General features: G+C 39.7%; 1 protein-coding gene and 1 long non-coding RNA gene across 6 annotated transcripts in view; one reads left to right on the top strand and one right to left on the bottom strand.

The window, feature by feature from the left end:
• The window catches only part of LOC133568563 (uncharacterized), a 32,844-nt gene extending 20,565 nt beyond the window's left edge, over positions 1–12,279 (top strand). The window contains exons 3-5 of one of the 2 annotated variants that reach the window (XR_009809626.1): positions 8,243–8,354; positions 8,415–8,540; positions 9,732–12,279. This is a non-coding gene — a long non-coding RNA (uncharacterized LOC133568563). The remainder of the gene's footprint in view (positions 1–8,242; positions 8,355–8,414; positions 8,541–9,731) is intronic. The other variant, XR_009809627.1, reaches the window with a different exon arrangement.
• mib1 (MIB E3 ubiquitin protein ligase 1) overlaps positions 1–24,992 on the bottom strand; it is a 117,353-nt gene that overhangs the window by 69,108 nt on the left and 23,253 nt on the right. For all 4 annotated transcript variants that reach the window (XM_061920566.1, XM_061920567.1, XM_061920568.1 and 1 more), the window contains exons 5-12: positions 17,553–17,619; positions 16,365–16,569; positions 16,105–16,288; positions 9,906–10,050; positions 9,690–9,823; positions 8,403–8,510; positions 8,132–8,329; positions 7,884–8,035 (exon numbers count right to left, since the gene is read on the bottom strand). In XM_061920566.1, the coding sequence (XP_061776550.1) occupies positions 7,884–8,035; positions 8,132–8,329; positions 8,403–8,510; positions 9,690–9,823; positions 9,906–10,050; positions 16,105–16,288; positions 16,365–16,569; positions 17,553–17,619 (1,193 nt within the window). The remainder of the gene's footprint in view (positions 1–7,883; positions 8,036–8,131; positions 8,330–8,402; positions 8,511–9,689; positions 9,824–9,905; positions 10,051–16,104; positions 16,289–16,364; positions 16,570–17,552; positions 17,620–24,992) is intronic.

Raw genomic sequence — 24,992 nt, 5'->3', positions numbered from 1 at the left:
GCCTGTTTGATGAGTCTCAGGCAGAAGAATAATGTTGACAATTTCATTCAGCAGTGTAGCACAAGTCAACAAAGCCAGGCAGCAGCCAGATGTTCCACAGATGCTTATGACAATTCAAATAATGCCAAGGAAGGGGAATGCCACTCAAGCTGGATTAACCACGACTTGTAGAAGGATCTCCAACCCTGACCGTAAAATATCGATCAGGGAGACCCCCTCCCCTCTTACCCGGAAAGGAAGTCACCTTTAAAATGCTGGTGGTCGCAGAACAAAAAAGCCAACAAGAAACATAAATAGATACGGCCAAGGACAACTTCTAATGCCCGGCCAGCCGCTTCAAGCCAGCCTCTGGTTACAACACAGAGTGTAAAACCAATTGAAAGGCCATCAACAGCACTACAAAAACACATCTGCAACAATTATTTGAAGCTTTCCTAAATGTCTGGGAAGGTGGAAGAAATGATATTTCTATTCTCTAGGGATTTCTAATCTTGCATCAAATGTGCCCAAAAGTCTGTGAAGTGCAAAGTAGCTGGAGATGAATCATGTGCCAGTTTAATGTATAGATTCTGCGCAAAAAATCAAACACTGTGAGGTCTCTAAATGTGAAATGCACACTGAGCAGTCTGAATTAAATTCAAATTAAAGGGTTTTGTCAGCAGAAATCAGAAAGGATCCCAGGGGCAATTACTTTTCCCCATGTCTATACTTTGTTAAGGCAATGGGTTGTGAACACAAGAAAATCTACAAGGCTTCACTGTGTTTGACCCACAATTTGTGTTAATGTAATTTGAAAGTAAAAAAAAAAAAAATAACTTGCAGATGGCAAGCATGCAGCAACATTTAGCAGCGACAGATGAAGGCTGGATTATGGTTTTGCTTTGTCACTTGGCCGTCCCCACCTACGCCATTTTGATCCTTTTGATAGGTCTCTGTCGAGGTTGAGCGCATGACGTGCAAATCTTTGATGAAACACTACGGTGAATTGTTTTTCAGAGAGTCAACTGACCAACTCTCCTCAACCATTGAGTTTGTTAGCTTCCTTCATCGCAAGCGAGGTATGGTAACTAAAAAGAGATACGCACGGTTATTAAAGCTGGAACTAATGGTTTTGTAACAACAATCATTTTAATGGCAAATGTTAATCTGTGTTCAGAAAGGTGTGCTGTACGCCATGTGAAGCAGTAGTATATAGGGAAGTAACGATAAACGGCATAATGAAAAACTGTGCTAAAACTCCCAACGGTAATGATCCTAAAATCGTGATTAATAACCACACTTCAATAAACTTACCAACTGGTGACACTGCTCATTTACTGGAAAAGCAAGCTAGCGTTAGCTCACTACCAGGCTTAAATGCTGACATGAATACAAGACAGCATTTAAACTGCAAGCCAAAGTCGTGGCCCAAATCAAATTTTTTAGAAATCTAATTTTTTTCTAGCTGGCTGTTTAAAGTGTAAGTAAAGTGTAATATTTATTAGACTCCAGTATAAACGCACAAAGGCCCCAATGTGGCCTTGACGTCATTACCATGCGCAGTTCGATAAAGTAAAAATAAAGGAAATTGACCGGAATCCGTAAATGACCATGGCAGTCACTACTACTACTAATACTACTACAAAAAAATAAAAGTCACCACACCTTAAAAGCAATTGTTTTTTTACGTAAAAATATATAAAAACTAAAAAGTAATATAATGTATGAATGAATATACAGTATATAGTAAGGGTGTGGGGAAAAAATCGATTCGAATACAAATCGAATCCAATACATTGTGCGATTCAGAATCGATTCTCTTTTTTTTTTTTTTTTCGATTTTTTTTGTAGGATTTTTTTTTTTTTTTTTTAAATCAATCCAACAAACCACTACACAGCAATACCGCAACAATGCAATCCAATTCCAAAACCAAACTTGACCCAGCAACACTCAGAACTGCAATAAACAGAGCAATTGAGGAGACACAAACATGACACAGAACAAACCAAAAGTAGTGAAACAAAAATTATTTTTTATCAACAACAGTATCAATATTAGTTATAATTTCAGCATAGCAGTGATTAAAAATCCCTCATTGACATTATCATTAGACATTTTTAAAAATAATTAAAAAAAGAACAATAGTGTCACAGTGGCTTACACTTGCATCGCATCTCATAAGCTTGACAACACACTGTGTCCAATATTTTCACATAGATAAAATAAATCATATTTTTGGTTCGTTTAATAGTTAAAACAAATTTACATTATTGCAATCAGTTGATAAAACATTATCCTTTAGAAATATAAAAGCTTTTTTTTTTTTTAAATCTACTACTCTGCTTGCATATCAGCTGAAATTCTATGTATTCAATGAATACAGAATCGTTTTGAAGCGGAAAAATATCGTTTTTGAATCGAGAATCGAATCAAATCGAAAAAAATCGATATATTATAGAATCGTGACCAAAGAATCGATATTGAATCGAATCGTGGGACACCCAAAGATTCGCAGCCCTAGTATATAGTGTAATATAAACATCAGCGTGGATCTATATTACCTTTATTTTTCAACTCACTTACGTAAACAACTTACGCAGTGAACATAGCATGTAAACAAGTACGCCACAGTGCCAAATCACAATTTCTTCGGAATAAAAGTATGTATTCATACATTACATATAGCCTATTATTTGCGCATTACTGACTAGTGATGCATCACTAAAATGTGTCCGTTTAAAAAAAAGACTTTGCTCATCGAAATAGGATGTCGTGATGAAGTACTATTCACTTCCGCTGGCAAGCTGCATCTTGATGTAGCACGCCCAAAGCTGATTGCAATCGAATTTGGACTACTGCCTGATGTGGTCTAAAGCGAAAAGATCATATTTGAAGCGCTTTGTGTCACTTCAGGGCAAAAACATCAGATTTGGTGTGCAGTGTAATTAAGTCTCAAGAGACATTAACTTGTTAAAACACATTGCTGTCTGCGCAACTAATCTATTCAATTGTTCACCACGAATCTATAGGCTGTGCTCTCTTAAAGTGACTGATCTATATATATATATATATATATATATATATATATATATATATATATATATATATATATATATATATATATATATATATATATATACATATATATATATATATATATACATATATATATATATATATACATATATATATACATATATATATATAAACATACATATATATATTAAATCATTAAATCGAAGTTAATCGCACCATTTCTCCGATTAATCGCGATTAACTGCATTGTATACGCAAAGCCCAATAATGAATTCAAAAGTAGTGTGTAGTGCACCTTTATTGGAATATTCTCCCACATGAACAAAAGCGCCAAAACATTTGTTGTGCAAACACAATTTAAATCAGTCCTTGTTAAACAGTAGCAGTTAAATAGCATATTTTATGAAAATCAACTCAAAAAATGTAAATACAAACATTTAAGCTTATTGAAGTGAAGTGAAGTGAAGTGAATTATATTTATATAGCGCTTTTCTCTAGGGACTCAAAGCGCTTTACATAGTGAGACCCAATATCTAAGTTACATTTAAACCAGTGTGGGTGGCACTGGGAGCATGTGGGTAAAGTGTCTTGCCCAAGGACACAACGGCAGTGACTAGGATGGCGGAAGCGGGAATCGAACCTGCAACCCTCAAGTTGCTGGCACGGCCACTCTACCAACCGAGCTATTGCCACTGCCAGAGTATTTAAGTTATCCTGTTTGTTATGGAAAATAAATATGATCTCCATACAAATCTCTGAGCCACAATCATAACATCTGAACAGGCAATTTCTGAGGTAACACCAGAAACATTTTTTTTTATCAGGGATCTTATGTTTAAAAAACCTATATTATAGGTAGTGGGCCGTTTTAGGGAATTTTTGATCAAATTACCCGTAGTAGCAATATTAATAATGTTGTGTTTATTCTGCGTAGTGCACTTAAAACAATCATGACCATATCTAGGAATTGATATGATGGGAATTTTCCGATTGTTTGCTTGGTGCTTTGATAAGCTGAACGCATCATATACATGGTACTATATTGTAATGTTATGAGCCAGGGAAAAAAAAGAACTACCCTCCCCAGCATGCAACAGGAGTGACGAGCATGCGCGGTAGCCCGGTAAAGGTTGTGTGTCGCCATGACGGCATCTTGTATGTTGTGATATGCACGCTCTGAAAGCAAACGTTAAGAACTCAGCCAACACTCCTCGTCTGCATTATTGATAAATAGACAGAAAACACATATACTCCGCTGCTTCACAGGCTGCTGGATGTAGCCGGCATAGTATTCCCATGCTAGCTAGCCGGTCTAGCAAGCATGCGTCATTCAGTCCAAAACGGCCCGATCTATCCACATCCAGAATTGTCTGGCGGTCGTAAATGATCCCGGAGTGACCACGCTGTAAGCCAGCCATGAAATTTGCAGAATTGTCCAGTATTTTTGCCAAATGTTCCATCTTTACCAAGAGCCCCTCGACGCTGAAGCCCACCCGGGCGTCGCCATCTTACTAAGAAAAGGCGTTAACAAAATAAAAGCATGTAAACAACATACGCAAATGTGCGATAAAATAATTGTCGGCGTTAATAGATTGATGAGTTAACTCGTAATTAACGCATTAATTTGCCCACCCCCTAATATATATATATATATATATATATATATATATATATATATATATATATATATATATATATATATACACACACACACACACACGTTACCAGTGACGTGCAGTCAGGGGAGGCAGGTGCCAACATGAAAAGAAAAGAAATGTAAAAATAAAAATTAAATTGTTATATGTATCCAGTGATTATATTATAGTTATTCTCCATTTAACTTTGTCAGTTTTACATTATTTTTATTCAAAATCGCTGAATTTTTCACATTTGCCGTTCAAATACTGAGAAGAGACTTGCAGTGAGTCACAGCCAGGTAAGCCTCACCATGGATTGCGCAATGACTCAGCTAACTGCTGGCTGCTGTGCAGTGAGACCGTATTGCTATATGAATTATATTATACATTTCCATAGTTTAGCTAGCTGAGGTATATAATGTACAGTGTATTTTGTCAACAACTGTATGTGTGTAACGTATTTCTTGTGGTGGGCAATCATAAAACGGCTGCGAAGACGGACTGTGTGAGGCTTGCCTCCTGGTGGTAGAGGGCGCTAGTGATCCCAGAGATCATTCTTGCGACTACTCGGCTAGGCCTGGGGACATCTGAAGCCGGTATGTTTTAAAGTTGTCGTTTGCCTGCATATCGTAAAAACAACCGTCCAACATTTTACAACTAATTGTAAATTTATAGGTGCCGACCATCACGGCCGAGTTGCGACGAAAGAGTGTGTTGATGTTGAGATATTAAGCCGAGTTGGTAAGTGAATTTGTTTGCTAATAGTAGTTACTAGCCTTTCCCATGTATTTTATATGGGCGGATAGCATCAGGTTTTAATCCTGTTTCCTCCAATGTTTCTGATTCGATTGAATTTGTATTTATGTAGTCTTTATTTTGGGTACTTAAATACGGTGACTGAGTATTGTGGCGTTTTAAGGCCATCTGCATTTTTTATGCTACAGTAAAGACAATGAATGAACACGGCCGCTGGAGCGCAAGTTACCCCTGTCATAGTGACAACACTGTGTACTGTCGTGTCAGTTATTTTCTACATACATGTGGTTATTTAATATTGTTAATGTTAGCAGTATTATCGCTAATAATGATAATAATAAGTGTAATTTATTTATTGAAGTTCGAACAACAGATGACTTAATGTTGATATTTATGTGCGCACATTGATTGAACTCCGGGTCCTGTGTTTACGTAGGCCAGGTCCCTAAGTCTTGGATGGTGAGCTTTAGATAGGCCTCGAGCCCGAGCCCAAGGATATCCACCTCCTCAACCCCTGAACTCCACCTGTTCTGGTCGGGCCAGTAGGCGGCTTATAGCCAAACCCCTTGCCTCGCACTTCATTGCTCTGCGGCCTTTTGCACTACCTCATACACAACCTGCCCATAAACTGAACTTTTGTTTGAACGTTTGTTGCTAGCGCGTGTATAATATAGCCAAGTGTCATGGATACATTGCATTCTGGGTAAGTGTTATGGTGCTTTTATAATGTGTTACAGAGCCAATGTTCTCCAGAAATGTGTTTGGTGTGGGTTCACAGAGTGTGGCACATATTATTAAGAGTGTTAAAGTTATTTTATATCACAACCATTAATGTGATCTATATGGCTGTGGAACAAGACCCCTGGTTTACACACAATAAAAGCAAAAAAACTCCTCTGCCTTTTGGAAAATGTCGGTAGGGGAAGCGTCACTCGTGACGTCACAAATTTGACCCGGCGGTTAAAGTAAGCATGCGCTTATTAATTTGGGGAGCGAGTTTTACCCGGCAGTAATTCAAGGCAGGCGCATATTACATGCCCGGCGGCTAATCAAGGAAATACGGTATATATATAGCTCTTTAACCTGTCCAGCTCCTCAGGTAAATCATAAAGGTGATGTAGATGCCCCCTCTTTAGATTTACTTTTCAAAAGAGAAGTGTAGGATACCTCTCTTGTTGCCTTATTTATATTTGACTTTATTAAATGTATTTATATTATCATTTGGTGTTAAACTAAAGTTTGGTGCTAAACTAAAGTCTTAATAAGTTGCTACGCTTCGTACTGCCTCTGTCAGTGCTTCTCTGCAGCACCCAGCATTGTCCCACCCACACAACCATCTGATTGGTTACACGCATAGCGGTAACAGCAAATCAGCAGTGCGTATTCAGAGCGCATGTAGCAGCCAATCAGCAGTGAGTATTCAGAGCGCATGGAGTCTGTGCTCACAGCAGAGGCAGGCAGAAAGGAGAGACGGTGGGATGAGCAGAAAGGGGTTTAACAGGTGAGCATAATGCAGTGGACTCTCCCCAAATTAAAATAAACACCTCCCAGTCAACTTCTTGTAACATCTCTATGAGCCCCTTGACGTTCTAGAAACAAGCGGCAGCTCAGCTCGCTCGGAGTCCTTGAAGTGAAGGCTAATTAGCTTTTAGCGTAACATCAGCTCATTTTGCGGTGTGTGCATGCTTGCGTGCGTGCGTGTGTGTTACGGACAGCAAAGCCCTGTCTGTCTAAGAGAAAGACCAGCATTATTGACCAACAGTTAACAAAAAAGTTATTTCACTTTCACTTTCAAATGTTGATAAAAATATAACATTTACATAATAAAAATCAACTACAGGCTTCCCAAATGCTGTAATGAATGATGAGTTGAGCGTATGTCAGCATGTGGCCCCACTTTTAATTCTTTTTTTTTAAACGCTTATTGAAAACGCTTATTTACAGTAGGTCATCATTTTGATTTAATCATTATTTTGTCTTAGTAAGTCAATATTTACTAAGTCAAAACAATGACATACTTAGTATCTCAGGTAACTACGACGGTTTTGTTGTTTTGTTTTTACTTTACGGAAAAAATATCGAGATACATATCGTATATTGCCATTCACCATACGGAGCGGAAAACACACCCAAAAATTGTAGGCTTCTTCATGCGATGAAGCCGGCCTACTTCACCACAGTCTGTAGTCTGTAGCCCCCCCAGGTGGCAACAGGCCAAATTACCCCCTTAACTAACATATTTTCTGGGGGAAACACAGTATTGTTATAACCCTAGTCATATAAACATACATAACATAACATAAAGAGCAAAAAAAACCAACCGTAGCCTTTACGGGCCATGCAGAATGGTCAAATTTTTTTGAGTGGGGTGCACCTCAAGCTATGCGAGAGGGTTCAGAGGGGGAGGAGTGAGCCAGTGTAACATACGCAAGCGCCTCGACGCTGGAGCATAATCCAGGTTTATGGGTTCGTACCTGGGGTTTCCTCGCAATGCAGCGTGATGCAAGGCGTTGAAGCCGTTATTGTTGGTGATAGTGACATCGGCGCCTGCCTCCAGCAGCACTGACAACATGTCATCCCTCTTCTTGCTGATGGCGTCATGCAGGGGTGTGTCTCCCTCAGAATCCTAAAGCAGGAACCTTGGGTTATGAACACTCGCAGTACATTAGTTGTGATTAAATTTTAAACATATTCAATTGAGGAGGTGGTTGTGATGCGTTACCTGGAGGCTCGGGTGGCAGCCAAAGTCCAGCAGGGTTTTCACCACTTGCAAGTGGCCCTTGTTGACAGCTATGTGTAACGGAGTCTGCCTGCGCTTGTTCCTGGCGTTCAGGTCGGCGCCGCCTCGTTGCAGCACCTCAATGACAGAGCCCTCGTCTCCAAAGGCTGCGTGGTGCACCGCCCGATCCCCATCTTTGTCCTGCGTATGGTGCATCAGTGATGAGGTGTGGTGCAAAAGTATGACTATAGGAAAACTGTTTAGTCATGCTAACCTCTGCCTCCAGATCTACGTTGTGCTTGAGTAGCAGCTTCAAGACATCCACGTGTCCATTTTGACTGGCCGCCTGCATAGCCGTGTGTCCAGCACACTGCCCGTTCACCTGTGAGAACAGTCAGATGTCATCATCACGGTGAGTGTGCAAATATGTGTCCACTCAATTAGCCAGATGAGACATCAGAGCCTGCATGCAAGGCCGTGTTTCATCACTACGCTGCAAAAACTTAGGGTATAAATATTCATGTGGACTCATTTGGGAGTCTCCAGACATCTCTTGTCCTGGCAGGCAGATCACGGTCAGGCTTTGTGTGCTCAGCTTTAAACAAATAATTCCAGTGAAAGGCAGTGGGGCATATGGCCAGCATTTACCCACACAGTTATTCACACTCTCTGGATGACTAAAGTCAATAGTGTAAACTAAGTGTAACCAGTAATAATCCGAGCGTATTCTGGTTGGCAAACTGGAGTTTCCTCCGGCAACACACACAAACACAAAGTGTGCACATCTCAACTGGCTTCTAGTGAGTGAATAAGGTTTGTGCTGCAGTGCACACCAATGCGCTTTGTGCCTCCTCTGGGCCCTGCGGTAACGCTTTCAGACTGAGGAGGAAGATGCAGAAGTGGGAGGAACTCAGCCCTCTTCTTCGAGGCGCTCAGCCCCAATATACTGGGATGAGAGCGGTCAGGACTATTTGCGCACTAATTGGATATATTCTACATCTGGATTATCAATTGAGCATTTCATTGTTTAAATTTTTATCAAAAAGTGCATGTGTGTTGAACAATATTAGTGAGTTTAACGATAGCCATGTGTTTGCCTCAACATTAAAAAATCCAAAAAAAGACCACAGCCTCAGATAGTCAGCTTGTCTTATTCGATGCCTGCACCTCTGAGTGGGAGAGAAAGAGTTTTGCCTCAAATTTGGAGGCCACAAACATTTGCCCTTCAGCAGCCAGCTGCTTCTCCCGCGCACCTGCCAACCACAGTCAGAAAGGCTAATAAGGGATGACTAATATTTCTGGCATACTTGAAGAAAAGTGCTGTTTCCACATTTAAATCTTTGAGATGGAATCATACCTAAGGTCTGAGGCTCGTAGCGAAGCCTCTTCACATTAAAGTGCACAAGTCAGCTGTAATAAAAATGCTTAGTGACTTTTACTGACAAATACAAATTTTCAAACCTGTTACGTAAGTATCAAATTTGCAGAAGCTAACTTGCAGACTCTAAAGCAGCCTGGACAAAAATGATGAGTGCTGCCAGGTGGTTGATGAAGCACTTACATCAACATCAGGTCTCTTTAAAATGTCCTCCACCTTGGCCAGATCTCCATTGGCTGCAGCCTTGACCAACTCCTCGTTGATGTCACCGGACTCCTGTGTCTCAAACAACTTCTTCAGCAGCTGGGACAGACGCTCTGGGAAAAACAGAAAGAAGAAAAACATCATGATAGGATTGTGTGCCATCATCATGAAGGCAGCGGTGGGGGTGGTGCAAACCTCCCGAGGCGTTGCTGACAGCGGACCCCGAGGGAGCGATCTTAGTGACGGCAGCGGGATTGTACGTCCACGACGTCCCACAAACCTCAACCTTCAGGTCACTGTCAGAGTAGATCTGCTGCACGCGGCCCACCTTCCCAAGGGTCTGTTGATAAATCATGCCATAAACTCATTAGAATAAAAGTTTTCATAGGGGTACAGTATACGTTCTATATTCATATACACACAAAGAGGTTAAAACATGTCAAAATAGAGGCACAAGGATAAGCTGAGAAGAACTGTCCTTCACAGCCGAAAGACAAAGCTCGAAGCAAAAAAAACAAAGTGATAAATGACACAAAAAAAACAATTCCATTTTAGTGATTGAAAATGAATGTAAAGAAAGAGACACATCTCAACTTGCTACGCGATCCATTATCTCTATAGCAGAGCCTCCACAGGGACAACTAACTAGTCCTTCCATTCATCCATTTTCTTCCGCTTATCCGAAGTCAGGTCGCGGGGGCAGCAGCCTAAGCAGGGAAGCCCAGACTTCCCTTTCCCCAGCCCCTTCGTCTAGCTCTTCCCAGGGGATCCTGAGGCGTTCCCAGGCCAGCCGGGAGACATAGTCTTCCCAACGTGTCCTGGGTCTTCCCTGTGGCCTCCAATTGGTTGGACGTGCCCTATACACCTCCCTAGTCAGGCGTTCGGGTGGCATCCTGACCAAATGTCCGAACCACCTCATCTGGCTCCTCTCGATGTGGAGGAGCAGCGGCTTTACTTTGAGTTCCTCCCGGATGGCAGAGCTTCTCACCCTATCTCTAAGGGAGAGCCCCGCCTCACGGCAGAGGAAACTCATTTCAGCCGCTTCTACCCGTGATTTTGTCCTTTCGGTCATGACCCAAAGCTTATGACCATAGGTGAGGATGGGAACGTAAATCGACTGGTAAATTGAGAGATATGCCTTCCGGCTCAGCTCCTTCTTCACCACAACGGATTGATACAGCGTCCGCATTACTGAAGACGCCGCACCGATCCACCTGTCGATCTCACGATCCACTTTTCCCCCACTCATGAACAAGACTCCTCGGTACTTCAACTCCTCCACTTGGGGCAGGCTCTCCTCCCCAACCCGGATATGGCACTCCACCCTTTTCCGGGCGAGAACCATGGACTCGGACTTGGAGGTGCTGATTCTCATCCTGGTCGCTTCATAGTCTGCTGCGAACCGATCCAGTGAGAGCTGAAGATCCCGGCCAGATGAAGCCATCAGGACCACAATATCTGCAAAAAGCAGAGACCTAATCCCGCGGCCAACAAACCGGAACCCCTCAACGCCTTGACTGCGCCTAGAAATTCTGTCCATAAAAGTTATAAACAGAATCCGTAACAAAGGACAGCTTTGGCGGAGTCCAACCCTCACAGGAAATGTGTCCGATTTACTGCCGGCAATGCGGACCAAGCTCTGACACTGATCGTACAGGGAGCGGACCGCCACAATAAGACAGTCCGATACCCTATACTCTCTGAGCACTCCCCACAGGACTTCCCGAGGGACACGGTCGAATGCCTTCTCCAAGTCCACAAAGCACATGTAGACTGGTTGGGCAAACTCCCATGCACCCTCAAGAACCCTGCCGAGAGTCCACATCTACACGACCAGGACGAAAACCACACTGCTTCAGCCGAATCCGAGGCTCGACCATCCGGCGTAACCTCCTCCCCAGTACACCTGAATAAACCTTACCGTGAAGGCTAACAACAAATTAGTGAAAAATAATAATAATAATGTCTTAATCCGGATTACTTCAAAGTTCTAACGCTTTAGAGTTTGTCAAGATTCATGTAGGGGCCAGTTCATTAGTCAGAGATGCTCGGTCCATTATGGCAGCAACGGGTGAGATCTTGGAGTGAATTGGTCGAACATTATTTTAATTACGCGTGACAGCAGTGAATACTCTTCATAAGTTACAGATACTGTTCATAGTTGTTTAAAGAAAAATAACCACACGTCTTGGAAGTAAAACAAAGAGCTTGAAGGACGGCTTGCATGCGCAGATAAACATCCCAATTCAATTAACTCCCGAGTCTTCAACAGGTGAAACTCAAAACATTAGAAAATCATGCAACGGTTCGTTTTTTCCTCAATTACATTCCCACAGTGAAACTAATATATGACTTAGGCTAATAAACATGCAACTCAAGATATTTCAAGACTTATTTTGGTATAGTTGTGATGATCCAGCTGATAAGAACCTCAAATTGAAAATTTCAGAAAATTTGGTGTTTTCAGAAACTGTCAACTATGATCATCAAATTGATCAAAAATTAAATCTTGACATATACAACTTTTTATGTAATGAATTTATGTCACATTAATTTCACATTTGAAGTTGAATTGTGCTGGTGGTTTGTGCAGCCCTTTGAGACACTAGTGATTTAGGGCTGTATAAGTAAACATTGCTTGATTGAATTGATGAAATTGCTGACTCAAACAATAATCCAATGTTTTGAATTTCACCTGTATAATTCAAGGTTCAAGATGATCTTTATTGTCCATTATTTAACGTGTACAAGACATATAAGAACTGAAATTCCATTTTCAGCATAGTCCCACATTACAGGGAGACAAGAAGAGGACCGCCAACTTATCAGCCACTTACGGTGTTCCTTATAAAAAAAAAGCTACATAGTCAAAATCAAACATGTCAGTCTTTAGCAATGACTCAAGGGATACAGCAAAAGTAGCCATTACAGACAGGTAGCTACAATACATAGGTTGCCATGACAATCTCACAAGTTGAACATTATGTAGAAAAACATTTAACCATTTATATTGAAACAAGTTTAACATAAAAACAGAGTAAACAATAACAACAACTGACACATTACACACAGTGTATTTGTGTTGCGAGTGCGATGCCGATACTGTACGTTTCCACTCTAGTCAATAGTGAACTTCCAGCAGCTCTATTGCTCTGGAGCCCTCAGCAGCAAGTACACAAGGCCTCTATTTTTACTGGATGCTGTTGCAAAGCCGCAGCAATTTTGCACAAATGGCGAAGAGTGAGACAGGAAGTACGAAACATAAACAAAATAAATCTGGTTGAATGTCACAATAAAATGCTGCATGCAGGACTGGTGGAGTGCTGATAGAGCTATAACTGGGTTGCAATCACGTGAGCTAAAGACACATCTAGGCATTTCAGGGTTTCAGGCGATGGTCTAAAGCCACATTAGGCTACACTTTATTAACTTGAATCAGTGCAGATTTTGATGTACTTTGAAAGGTTTGGAGGCAAAATATAAGAGATCATGAAGAAAAATATAAAAAAATGGGATGGAATGGATTTTTACACTGTTAAGAAAAATATATTTTTTAAAGTTTCAAATAATTTATCATCACCGTTACTGCTCACTACAACTTCACTTCATTTGGCACACACAGATTTAGAGAATAAAAGATTAGAGGCACATCATGTCTTTAAATCTGAGGTGTCCACCAATTAAGCATTCATCGGTGAAAGATAAAGTTGGACTTAATCGTGCATTTATAAGAAACGTATTTGATTGACATTATGAGTGCCGTGCTGCTGTGATTGTGACGCAAATGAGAAAAAGGATACATTTGTTTGCAGTTGATTTCCTGCTATAAATTTTAGTGTCATCTACATGTGTGTAATTGTTTTTATGGTATGAAGTTCATATTTTGTGTCATTATTTAGCTATAGATATCTGTTGTTCAGCAATGTTAGCTAGTTATATCAAGATTTAGTATACGGTATGCTGTTGAGCCTATGAGAGATTTATTAATGTAGTTTATTAATACTCCTAAGGATATTTTCTTTATGCTAACAAATAGCACCAATGACGTTATAATGTGGTCAACCATGTGGAATAAAGCACTTGGCTTCCCTGCACAACAACCATCAATCAATCAAACAATGTTTATTCATATAGCCCTAAATCACAATTGTCTCAAAGGGCTGCACAAGCCACAACGACATCCGCGGTACAGAGCCCACAACTAAACTTTTAGTTTCTGTTATGAAAATTGACAACAAAAATAAGGGGGATTGGACTAACAATCACAATATTCATTACTCAGACTTAACATGATTTTTATTTGGACAACCAGGCCTTTGTAGTTATAATTGGGCATTGCAACCACAAAAGTGCATAAACTAATGCCATCTCTTGTCCTCTTCATACGTTTAGTTCTGCTCTCAAACACTAACATTGTAAAAAATTAAACTTGATATCTTCACAGACAATTTCTTAAACAAATCAAATTTTACAAAGTGATTGCTGCAGACACAAGCATGTTCTGATTGTATTCCACAAGACGTTGTAAGTGATATTTTTAAGAGACATTTCTTTCGACGCACTTTGGGTTTTTTCCCTGACTTTATGAACCACTTTTTGGAAGACTCTATGAAAGCTCTTTCCTATCTCTCTATTTGGAGGATTGGAACACCCAAGAACAGAACAGCAATACAGCATTTTCTGCTCAAACACTACACTCACTCCAGCCAAAAATCAAACACTCCACCATTCCTCCAGTGGTTCCCCAACCCCTCCTCCAATAAATACCTTTTTAATCATGAATGTGTTCAATTGTTAAATACATAGTCACTCAATTTACCATACTTAATCAGAATTTTTGTACTTGGTTTGGTTGCTTATTATCTATTACCCATCCATGTTTGTCTACGCAGTTGTTTTTTTTATTTATTTATTTATTTATTTTTTTGTAAATAAGTGATATAAGGTGATTCTCCAGTGTTAAATGTCCAATTTTAGGGTTATGTGCATTTCTAAGAAGAAAGAAGAAAGATAAGTTGAAAAAACCTTGCTTAAAGGCCTACTGAAACCCACTACTACCCACCACGCAGTCTGATAGTTTATATATCAATGATGAAATATTAACATTGCAACACATGCCAATACGGCCTTTTTAGTTTACTAAATTGCAATTTTAAATTTCCCGGGACTTTTTTCTTGAAAACGTTGCGTAATGATGACGTGTACCATAGACGTCACAGGCTGTTATGAATATGAGCGCTGCGTACACACACAGCTAAAAGTCGTCTGCTTTAACGGCACAATTACACAGTATTTTGGACATCTGTATTGCTGAATCTTTTGCAATGTGTTCGATTAATATCGGAGAAGTCAAAGTAGAAAGACGGAGTTGGGAAGCTTTAGCCTTTAGCCACACAAACACACGGTGATTCTTTGTTTAAAATTCACGGACGTGAAACTTTAGTATGGATCACAGCGGACATGGATGTCAACCAGCAGGTTTCGGTGAGAAAATTGTGGTTAAAAAGTCGCTTCTTACCGGATATGAGCTGAGCTTGTGCCGTCCATACAGCTGCCGTCTACTTCCCTGAGACACTGCGCGTCTACACCCGGCCGTAAACGTACAATTCCGACTATCAGGAACAGTTAAATTCACTGAAACACTACCAACACAATAGAAAGATAAGGGATTTCCCAGAATTATCCTAGTAAATGTCTCTAAAAACATATGAATCCGTCTCAATGCAACGCGATTGCAATCGTGTTTTTTTAGTCTGTCACTATCAATATTCTCAAACACGAATCTTTCATCCTCGCTCAAATTAATGGGGAAATTGTCGTTTTCTCGGTCTGAATAGCTGTTTTTGTTGGAGGCTCCCCTTAAAATCAATGTAAATATATGAGGAGCCCTCAACATGTGACATCATCGTCTGCGACTTCCGGTAGAGGCAGGGCTTTTCTCCAGTTGCGAACTTTCTCGTGGATGTTCTCTACTAAATCCTTTCAGCAAAAATGTGGCAATATTGCGAAATGATCAAGTATGACACATAGAATGGACTTGCTATCCCCGTTTAAATAAGAAAATCTCATTTCAGTAGGCCTTTTATTTAACGGTTTTCTCTAAAAGTCGCATTGAGGTTAGAAAGTGTTTTATTTGATTACAAACTAACCAACTATATAATCGATAATTGCAGCCCTACTAAATAAAGTACAAAAGCTATTCTGGGATACAAAATTAGTGTCCACTGGCCACATTTAACTGGTGGCCTCTATAGACAAGACTCTTTTTGTTTGTGGCCGCTTTAAGCAAGAGGGCACCATAGACTGTAACTGCCAGTCTCTAATTAATTCAGTGTCAAAAAAGGACAATTTCCCCGACAGACTGAGTATGAATTAAAACAAAGAGTGGACTTACAGGCAACATGGCCTCCGCCCACTCTCCATGGCCTCTTTGTAGCAGCTTGATGCGGTCAATGTCGTAGCAAATCTGAACCAGATCGCCCACCAGGAACTGGGAACTGCCTCCCTCTGCCCCAGCAGCAACTTCACCGCTGCGCACCACATTGGCTTTTGTCAGCACAGCAGGGTTGAAGGTCCACCTGCGAAGAAGCAAAACGAATACACACAAGGTGAGTGGGTGAATTCGGCAGCAGTGATTACGTGATCAAGACTCACCTGTTCCCACTGGGATACTGAACCACAATGTCGTGATCTTCATCAATGCCACACACCGTGCCTGTGGTGGTAAGAGTCTCGAACATGCCGTCAGTCCAGCCGCCATGGCCATGCTGGAGTGACTGGACGATCTCGAGGTCTAAATCGATGTTGACTAGGTCTCCAATCTGAAGACCACCGGGGTTTCTGTTGCCATTCTGCTCACCTGCAAGAAAACGATTACGATGAGCTCGCAAATCAATCATCAACCAACCACACAAGTTACATTTAGGACACATAATGTACACATTTACTCTTAAACAAAGGAAGACTGTTTAACCTTAATATTAAATAATATTCAATAAGTTTAGGCTACAGCACCCTTTCGCGACCCCAAAAGGGACAAACGGTAGGAAATGGATGGATGGAGGTTTACACACACTTTTTCAGCAGGCGAACTTGTAATCAAATGACCAAATTGAGGTAATCTACCTTATATATATATATATATATATATATATATATATATATACATATATATATATATACATATATATATATATATATATACATATATATACGCATTTTGAAGCATAAATTAACAAAAAATATCAACACTACAGTAGTATTTCCCACTAGATGAGATAAAAACCTAGCAGAGCTCTGTTCAGTATCGTGGCTTCTAATTAGCTCAGCCTCAGGTTTTTTAATGTTCTAGATATGAAAATAATCCATTTGTATTTAGTCCTACTTTGTAGAAATTAATTTATCGCCGTCATGTCTGAAAAGGAAAGATATTGTATGTAAATATCCATGCTACTGATTGAATTCAGAAAGTGAACGAAAGTATTCGTAATATTTGAGATATGGAACACGGGCTGGATTAGATCAGATCTGTGTCTTCCTTCTCTTTTATGGACATGTTGAACTTTGTGTAACATTGTAAATATCTGCTGTATTATTGTCTAATCTTGGTTAATTGTTCCAAATAAACATAAACCTTACATGAATACAATTTTAGCAAATATGGCATAAAGGGGGAACAAATTAATCCATACATTCTTGGAATGCAGAGTTTGTCGATATGGTAGCCAGGAAACAAGGTGGTGCTGCCATCTAGTGGTCTCCTACACCAGAAAATTCCCCATCTGCCCTCGAATTTGCTGCACCAGCAATTGGTCCAATAATGACCATAATGGTCCAACTTACCTAACACAGGACAGTGGTCCCTGTAAAAGGACCCTCCTTTGGCATCCTGAACGCATTTCAGATCCGACTGTGATAGACGAGAAGCAGAGAGGTCAGTCAGTGGCCTGAGGTAATTCCGTCACAGAAAAGGGCACATCCATAAATAATAAAAACAAAAACATTGCAGACACTTTAGATGCAGCGCCAGTATATGTTTTGTTTTTGTTCTTTCGGAAAACCAGATAATATCACAGACAATATCAGGGCAATGAGACATTACATTGCAAGACGGCATGTCACATCACATGTGTGGCAGAGTTCAAGGGAGGCGGACAAAACATTCCTTTGTCTTGCTGCATCAAGCTTGTGATTGTGTACGAAATATGCAAAAGCTGGACAAACTTTTCCCAGCGTAGGCTGCACACAGGAAAATTTAATGATGCAGAGGGGCCCTTTTGATGCATTTTCGGCATTAAAAATGCTATAAGTTACTAATCCAATGTATGTGTAAACATTATATGCTAGGCCAACTGGGGGAAAAAAAACATTCATATATATCTTAGCTTTGTGTTATAAGTGGCATTGTGCAAAGTAAATTACTGTAAAATTTTAATACATTTCAATAACAAAATAAACTGAAGGGACAAAAGTGGCCCTGGGCCACACTTTGGACCCCACTGTATTTAAACACAGAAAATATTCCAACCTTGCCTTTAAATTGGAAGACCTGTGAGGTTCAACAATTTTTACTTTGACAAAAAAGAGCACAATCCTAATGAGTGACCAGCACATACGTCTTCTTTTTAGAATCTTAAAGATGATTATAAATACTTCCAAATGTGGCTAATGTCCTCTAAAACAACTTCAAAACCATCCATCAATGTTTTATATACACTCAAAGTATATATGTATATATAAAATGTAGTAACTGACACGTTCATAAGAAAGGATTCAATATTTAACGTATTTTGGTAATATTTTGCATTACTGGAACTTCTTTCCTCGGCGCATTTATTTCCGTTTCCATAAGAGCGCACTTCCGATCTCCAGCAACAAATGTGTGCTCCTCCTATGGATGCACAATTAAAAAAAATAACTAATTGTGATTTTCATCTCCAAAATTATTATTGTAATTCGATGGCCGATTTTTATATTTTATGCATAAAAATGCGAAAATACCAAGTGAAGAAAGACATGTTACCTTTAGACTGCCAACATATTCTTGTCTCAAGGTGCCACATGTTAAAACAATATGCAATATTTGACTTATAAAAATATTTGGTTTTATAGCGAAATACTTTTTAAAGCCTGTCTACATCAATCGATCAATCAATCAATGTTTATTTATATAGCCCCAAATCACAAATGTCTCAAAGGACTGCACAAATCATTACGACTACAACATCCTCGGAAGAACCCACAAAAGGGCAAGGAAAACTCACACCCAGTGGGCAGGGAGAATTCACATTCAGTGGGACGCCAGCGACAATGCTGACTATGAGAAACCTTGGAGAGGACCTCAGATGTGGGCAACCCCCCCCCTCTAGGGGACCGAAAGCAATGGATGTCGAGCGGGTCCAACATGATACTGTGAAAGTTCAATCCATAGTGGCTCCAAGACAGCAGTGAGAGTCCCGTCCACAGGAAACCATCTCAAGCGGATCAGCAGCGTAGAGATGTCCCCAACCGATACAGGCGAGCGGTCCATCCTGGGTCCCGACGAGCGGTCCATCCTGGGTCTCGACTCTGGACAGTCAGTACTTCATCCATGGTCATCGGACCGGACCCCCTCCACAAGGGAGGGGGGGACATAGGAGAAAGAAAAGAAGCGGCAGATCAACTGGTCTAAAAAGGAGGTCTATTTAAAGGCTAGAGTATACAGATGAGTTTTAAGATGAGACTTAAATGCTTCTACTGAGGTAGCATCTCGAACTGTTACCGGGAGGGCATTCCAGAGTACTGGAGCCCGAAATGAAAACGCTCTATAGCCCGCAGACTTTTTTTGAGCTCTAGGAATCACTAATAAGCCGGAGTCTTTTGAACGCAGATTTCTTGCCGGGACATACGGTACAATACAATCGGCAAGATAGGCTGGAGCTAGACCGTGTAGTATTTTATACGTAAGTAGTAAAACCTTAAAGTCACATCTTAAGTGCACAGGAAGCCAGTGCAGGTGAGCCGGTACAGGCGTAATATGATCAAACTTTCTTGTTCTTGTCAAAAGTCTAGCAGCCGCATTTTGTACCAACTGTAATCTTTTAATGCTAGACATGGGGAGACCCGAAAATAATACGTTACAGTAATCGAGACGAGACGTAACAAACGCATGGATAATGATCTCGGCGTCTTTAGTGGACAAAATGGAGCGAATTTTAGCGATATTACGGAGATGAAAGAAGGCCGTTTTAGTAACGCTTTTAATGTGTGACTCAAAGGAGAGAGTTGGGTCGAAGATAATACCCAGATTTTTTACAGAGTCACCTTGTTTTATTATTTGGTTGTCAAATGTTAAAGTTGTATTATTAAATAGAGGTCGGTGTCTAGCAGGACCGATAATCAGCATTTCCGTTTTTTTGGCATTAAGTTGCAAAAAGTTAGCGGACATCCATTGTTTAATTTCATTAAGACACGCTTCCAACTGACTACAGTCCGGCGTGTTGGTCAGCTTTAAGGGCATGTAGAGTTGGGTGTCATCAGCATAACAGTGAAAGCTAATACCGTATTTGCGTATGATGTCACCTAGCGGCAGCATGTAGATGCTGAAGAGTACAGGGCCAAGGACCGAACCCTGGGGAACTCCACACGTTACCTTAACATAGTCCGAGGTCACACTGTTATAGGAGACGCACTGCATCCTATCAGTAAGATAAGAGTTAAACCATGACAGGGCTGAGTCTGAAATACCAATTCGTATTTTGATACGTTCTAATAAAATATTATGATCGACGGTATCGAAAGCAGCGCTAAGATCGAGGAGCAGCAACATAGATGACGCATCAGAGTCCATCGTTAGTAATAGATCATTAGTCAGTTTTGCGAGGGCTGTCTCAGTCGAGTGATTTGCCCTGAAACCGGATTGAAAGGTTTCACATAGATTGTTAAACGCTAAGTGCTCATTTAGCTGCTCTGCAACAATTTTTTCGAGGATTTTCGAAATAAAGGGAAGGTGAGACACCGGTCGGTAGTTTACCATGAGGTCTGGATCGAGGTTAGGTCTTTTAAGGAGAGGATGAATAACCGCTTTTTTGAATGCAACGGGAACAGTGCCCGAGGAAAGTGATAAGTTTATAATATTTAGCACTGATGGACCTAATAATACAAAAAGCTCCTTGATAAGTTTCCCAGGAAGTGGGTCAAGTAAACATGTTGTTTGTTTTATTCCATTTACACGTTGTAACAATCCTTCTAATGTTATTTCATCAAAACGAGAGAAACTATTTTGGATATTTGCAGTATCCGCCGTATATACAATCGTATCTGTGTTACTATAACCCCGTTGTAGCTGGGACGCATTGTCTTTAATCTCCTTTCTAATAAGTTCAATTTTCTTATTAAAGAACTTCATAAAGTCATCTGCCGAATGGGTGGAGCTACTGGAAGGAGTCCCTTGTTGGGTTAGCTTGTTGTCATGTTCTTAAACTGAATAAATAATCAATAAAACTATATAGTGATAAGGAAATGTAATCATAATATATAATAATAATACAAATAAACATTTAATATGATGTAATAAACTTTATTTATAATTACTGTAGGATTGTTTAGTTTACCATTGTACTGTAATTGGAAGGTAAAATAACTTTGTTATCCTAAATAAATACACAAACAAAATCAAATGGACTAAATTTTATAACCTTAATAAAAAAAATTAACATGTTAAACGGGTACAGCCCTTTTTGGGGGAATTTTTCCTATCGTTCACAATCATTATGAAAGAAATGATGAAGGAAGGATTTTATTTAATGCATTCTAAATGTTAAATAAACTTAAATAATGCTGAATTTCCCCCAGGGATCAATAAAGTACTTTCTATTCTATTCTATTCTAAATAAAAGTTCGGTTACAGCAGAGTTAATAGGAACTCCACTATTTTGCCCATATAATCCGATAAAAAAACATTCAAAAAGTGCCAACAATACTCAATTAACATTTTGTGAATTGAATATTAACCAAATAGTAAAGATATGGTTATTATTAGCGCTAACGCACACAAACTTTTTATAGCGGCGACGTATGTACTTCCGGTTGTCCCTACATTTACATCATCAAGTGGTCTGCAGTTTCTTTGCTTCCCTGCTCCTCGTAAGTTTATTGTAGATCATAAATCATGCATCTCATCTGGAAAGCAAATGGATGAGGAGATGATCCGACAAGTCGGGACACTTTGAGCGCCATTTAAGACCTCAAACTGGCGAGAACGACACAAAAAAGTGCTTGTTTGAAACATCTAAATGTGAATGTATGAACATCCCAGCAGTTGGCATCCTAATAACAGCAGACTGTGCACAGTAAGTGATGTATTATGTTTTTTGGCTCTCATGAAGTCTGCAGTGAGTAAGAATCAGTGACAAAAAAAAAAAAAAAGCAAACGCTGTAATGCGTTTTTGAAATTAATGCAACGCGTATGCTTAAAATTATCAAAATACATGAATGTTATTATAAAAGTGCCCGTTACTACATTACATATATACTTACATCATGTATACTGTATATATGAAACCTGAATGGAGGTGTTTGGATGTATTAGGGGCTCTATAGGCCGAATTGAACGGCTCCCTTCTGCTCCAACGGAAGCAAACTTTTGATCAAATTGATTTAATAATTAGAATGCAAAAAAAAAATCCCTCCGTCATCATGTCTTTCATAATGATTGTGAACTATAGGTAAAAAACAAAAAAGTGCAGTTCCTCTTTAAAGTGCTTTTTTTTTTACAAGTTGGAAAAATTAAGTCGGACGTTGTCTATTTGTTTTTTGCATTTTCGTTTGTTCGTCCGTGTGTATGGGTTCATATCGCTCATCCTATATAAAGCTGAAATATTCCCACAACAGGATCTTTGGCTTTGTAATCTTATGTTTTTCTTTCTGATTGGTGTTACTTTGCGGCACTTCTCATTGGCGAGTAGTGATGATCTCTGTACTGTGAACGTATTGGCCACGGCCCGCTCTCCTCTCCGCCGAGACAAAGATTGTGAATGACTGACAAGAAGGGTCCCGCTGTTCACTTAATTCCACTGTTAAACAAACGCGCTCAAGTACAGAAAGCGATGCACAAAGTCAGATGTCTTTCTTTCTGTATGATGGGAGAGTCAAACATACGCAAGGCTCAACAATTCTGATTGGGAAACATGTCGGTCAGTCAAACGCTGGTGACGGCGGAGGAAAAAAACTCTTGGGGTTTTTACCGCATTAATAAAAAACCTTGATGTCGATTCGAGTTTGATTGATCATACAGCCCTAGTTCCTACTTCCGGAAACAAACACAAGTGTGTTGGAATCACGGCCGACTTGGTAATAGACAACGAAGACAACACATTTTTTAACAAATGAGGATTCACAACCTTTTTTTCATCCTAAATATATATTAGATGAACTGCTGATTATAGAAGTGAGCACGAACAGAGGGTGACACATTGGAGCAGACAAAAGCTGAGAAAGTGATGTTGCTTGAGGGCATAAATGTGGAACTTGGGAGTCAAGCCAGGTGTACTCTTGTTCTGTATATTGTACAGTATTTTGTATTTCTATAGTGTTTTGTATATTGTACAGAATTGCTTATTATTTTTTATTAGAGAGTACTCTGTTTATTTAAATTGTTAGTTTTTCCTTTATTACCTCTTGAGCCCATATTTGTTCCCACTACCGCACCTTAAGTTGGAGTCCTCAATCTCGTTATATGCAAATATAATGACAATAAACTCCATTCTATTCTATGTGGACATACAAAATGCTGAAGAAAAAAGTCAATGTCAAAAAAAAAAAAAAAATTTAGCTGAACTGCACCATATTTGTCAAGAGGAGTGGTCAAAATTCAACCAGAAGCTTGTGGATGGCTACCAAAAGCGCCTTATTGCAGTGAAACTTGACAGGGGACATGTAACCAAATACTAGCATTGCTGTATGTATGTATACTTTTGACCCAGCAGATTTGGTCACATTTTCCGTAAACCCATAATAAATTAATAAAAGAACCAAACTTCATGAATATTTTTTATGACAAACAAGTATGTGCTCCAATCACTCTATCACAAAAAAAGAGTTGTAGAAATTATTGGAAACTCAAGACAGCCATGACATTATGTTCTTTACAAGTGTATGTAAACTTTTGACCATGACTGTATATAGCGTGTACACAAAGTCAACTTGAAAAAACTTACCTGGCCAGCTGAGCCAAACAGACAACTGTCCATCAAGTTAGTGACTTTGATATTGATCATGATACATGCAGCACGTCATGCTTGTTATTACAACTACAGTACATTTGCTGTCCAAAAGCGGTGTACAAACAAAACATGAAATGTGGGCTAATACTTCGCAGATACTTTAATATGATTATTCATGTTTTTAAGTCAGTACAGATTGATGTCCTATCGCATTGTGTTGTGAATTACAAACTCAAAGGCCATTCAGATGCTGACGCAAAAGCAAAGCTTATCTCTTTCCGTAGCCAGCTTACGGCAAATGCCTTTGTATGCCGTCCCAACACGTTGTGTTACTACGCTAAAAAAAAAAAAAAGAGTTCCTTACTGTTCGCTCTTACAATAACAATGTCACTACAACTTAGTTAATATACAGGTTACTGAACATTAATTGAATGAAGTATTGTTGATGGTTTTTGGTTGTGTTTTTAAAGTAATTTAGATTTGCTGCATTGCCAGTCTCGACATCCATTGCATCCAGTCTCCCCTTTTCGAGGGTTGGGGGCGGGTTTCCACCCACATCTGGGGTCCTCTCCAAGGTTTCTCATAGTCATTCACATTGACATCCCACTGGGTTGTGAGTTTTTCCTTGCCTTTATATGGGATCTGAACCGAGGATGTCGTTGTGGCTTGTGCAGCCCTTTGAGACACTTGTGATTTAGGGTTGTATAAATAGTCATTGATTGATTTTTACAAATTAGAATGCAAAAAAAATACTTTTGTCTTCTTGCCTTCATTGGGATTGTTGTGAATGATGGCCAAAATAAATTTTAAAAAGTGCATTTCCTCTGTAGGAGTCCTTTTCTATGTCTTACAATGAATAGCAGTTATTTTTACACGAGGATGACCATTAAGAATGGTAATTAAATACCCCCTCAGCAAAACCACCCCCCTCCCCTTCAACCGCAGAAGTTCCACTGCATTTGAATAACAAAAGCCAAATCTGTTACGTTACCCGAAGAAAATCTGCCAGGCCTCTTTCAATAAAAAAGAAAATTTCACCAATGAGGAGAAGCGTGTTTTGACCACTGAGACGCGTGTGCCG

The sequence above is a fragment of the Nerophis ophidion genome, linkage group LG14 (assembly GCF_033978795.1).
Source record: "Nerophis ophidion isolate RoL-2023_Sa linkage group LG14, RoL_Noph_v1.0, whole genome shotgun sequence".
NCBI classification, from domain to species: Eukaryota; Metazoa; Chordata; class Actinopteri; order Syngnathiformes; family Syngnathidae; genus Nerophis; species Nerophis ophidion.
The sequence above is the reverse complement of the archived record's forward strand: the minus strand, read 5'-3'. Positions and strand labels throughout refer to the sequence as shown.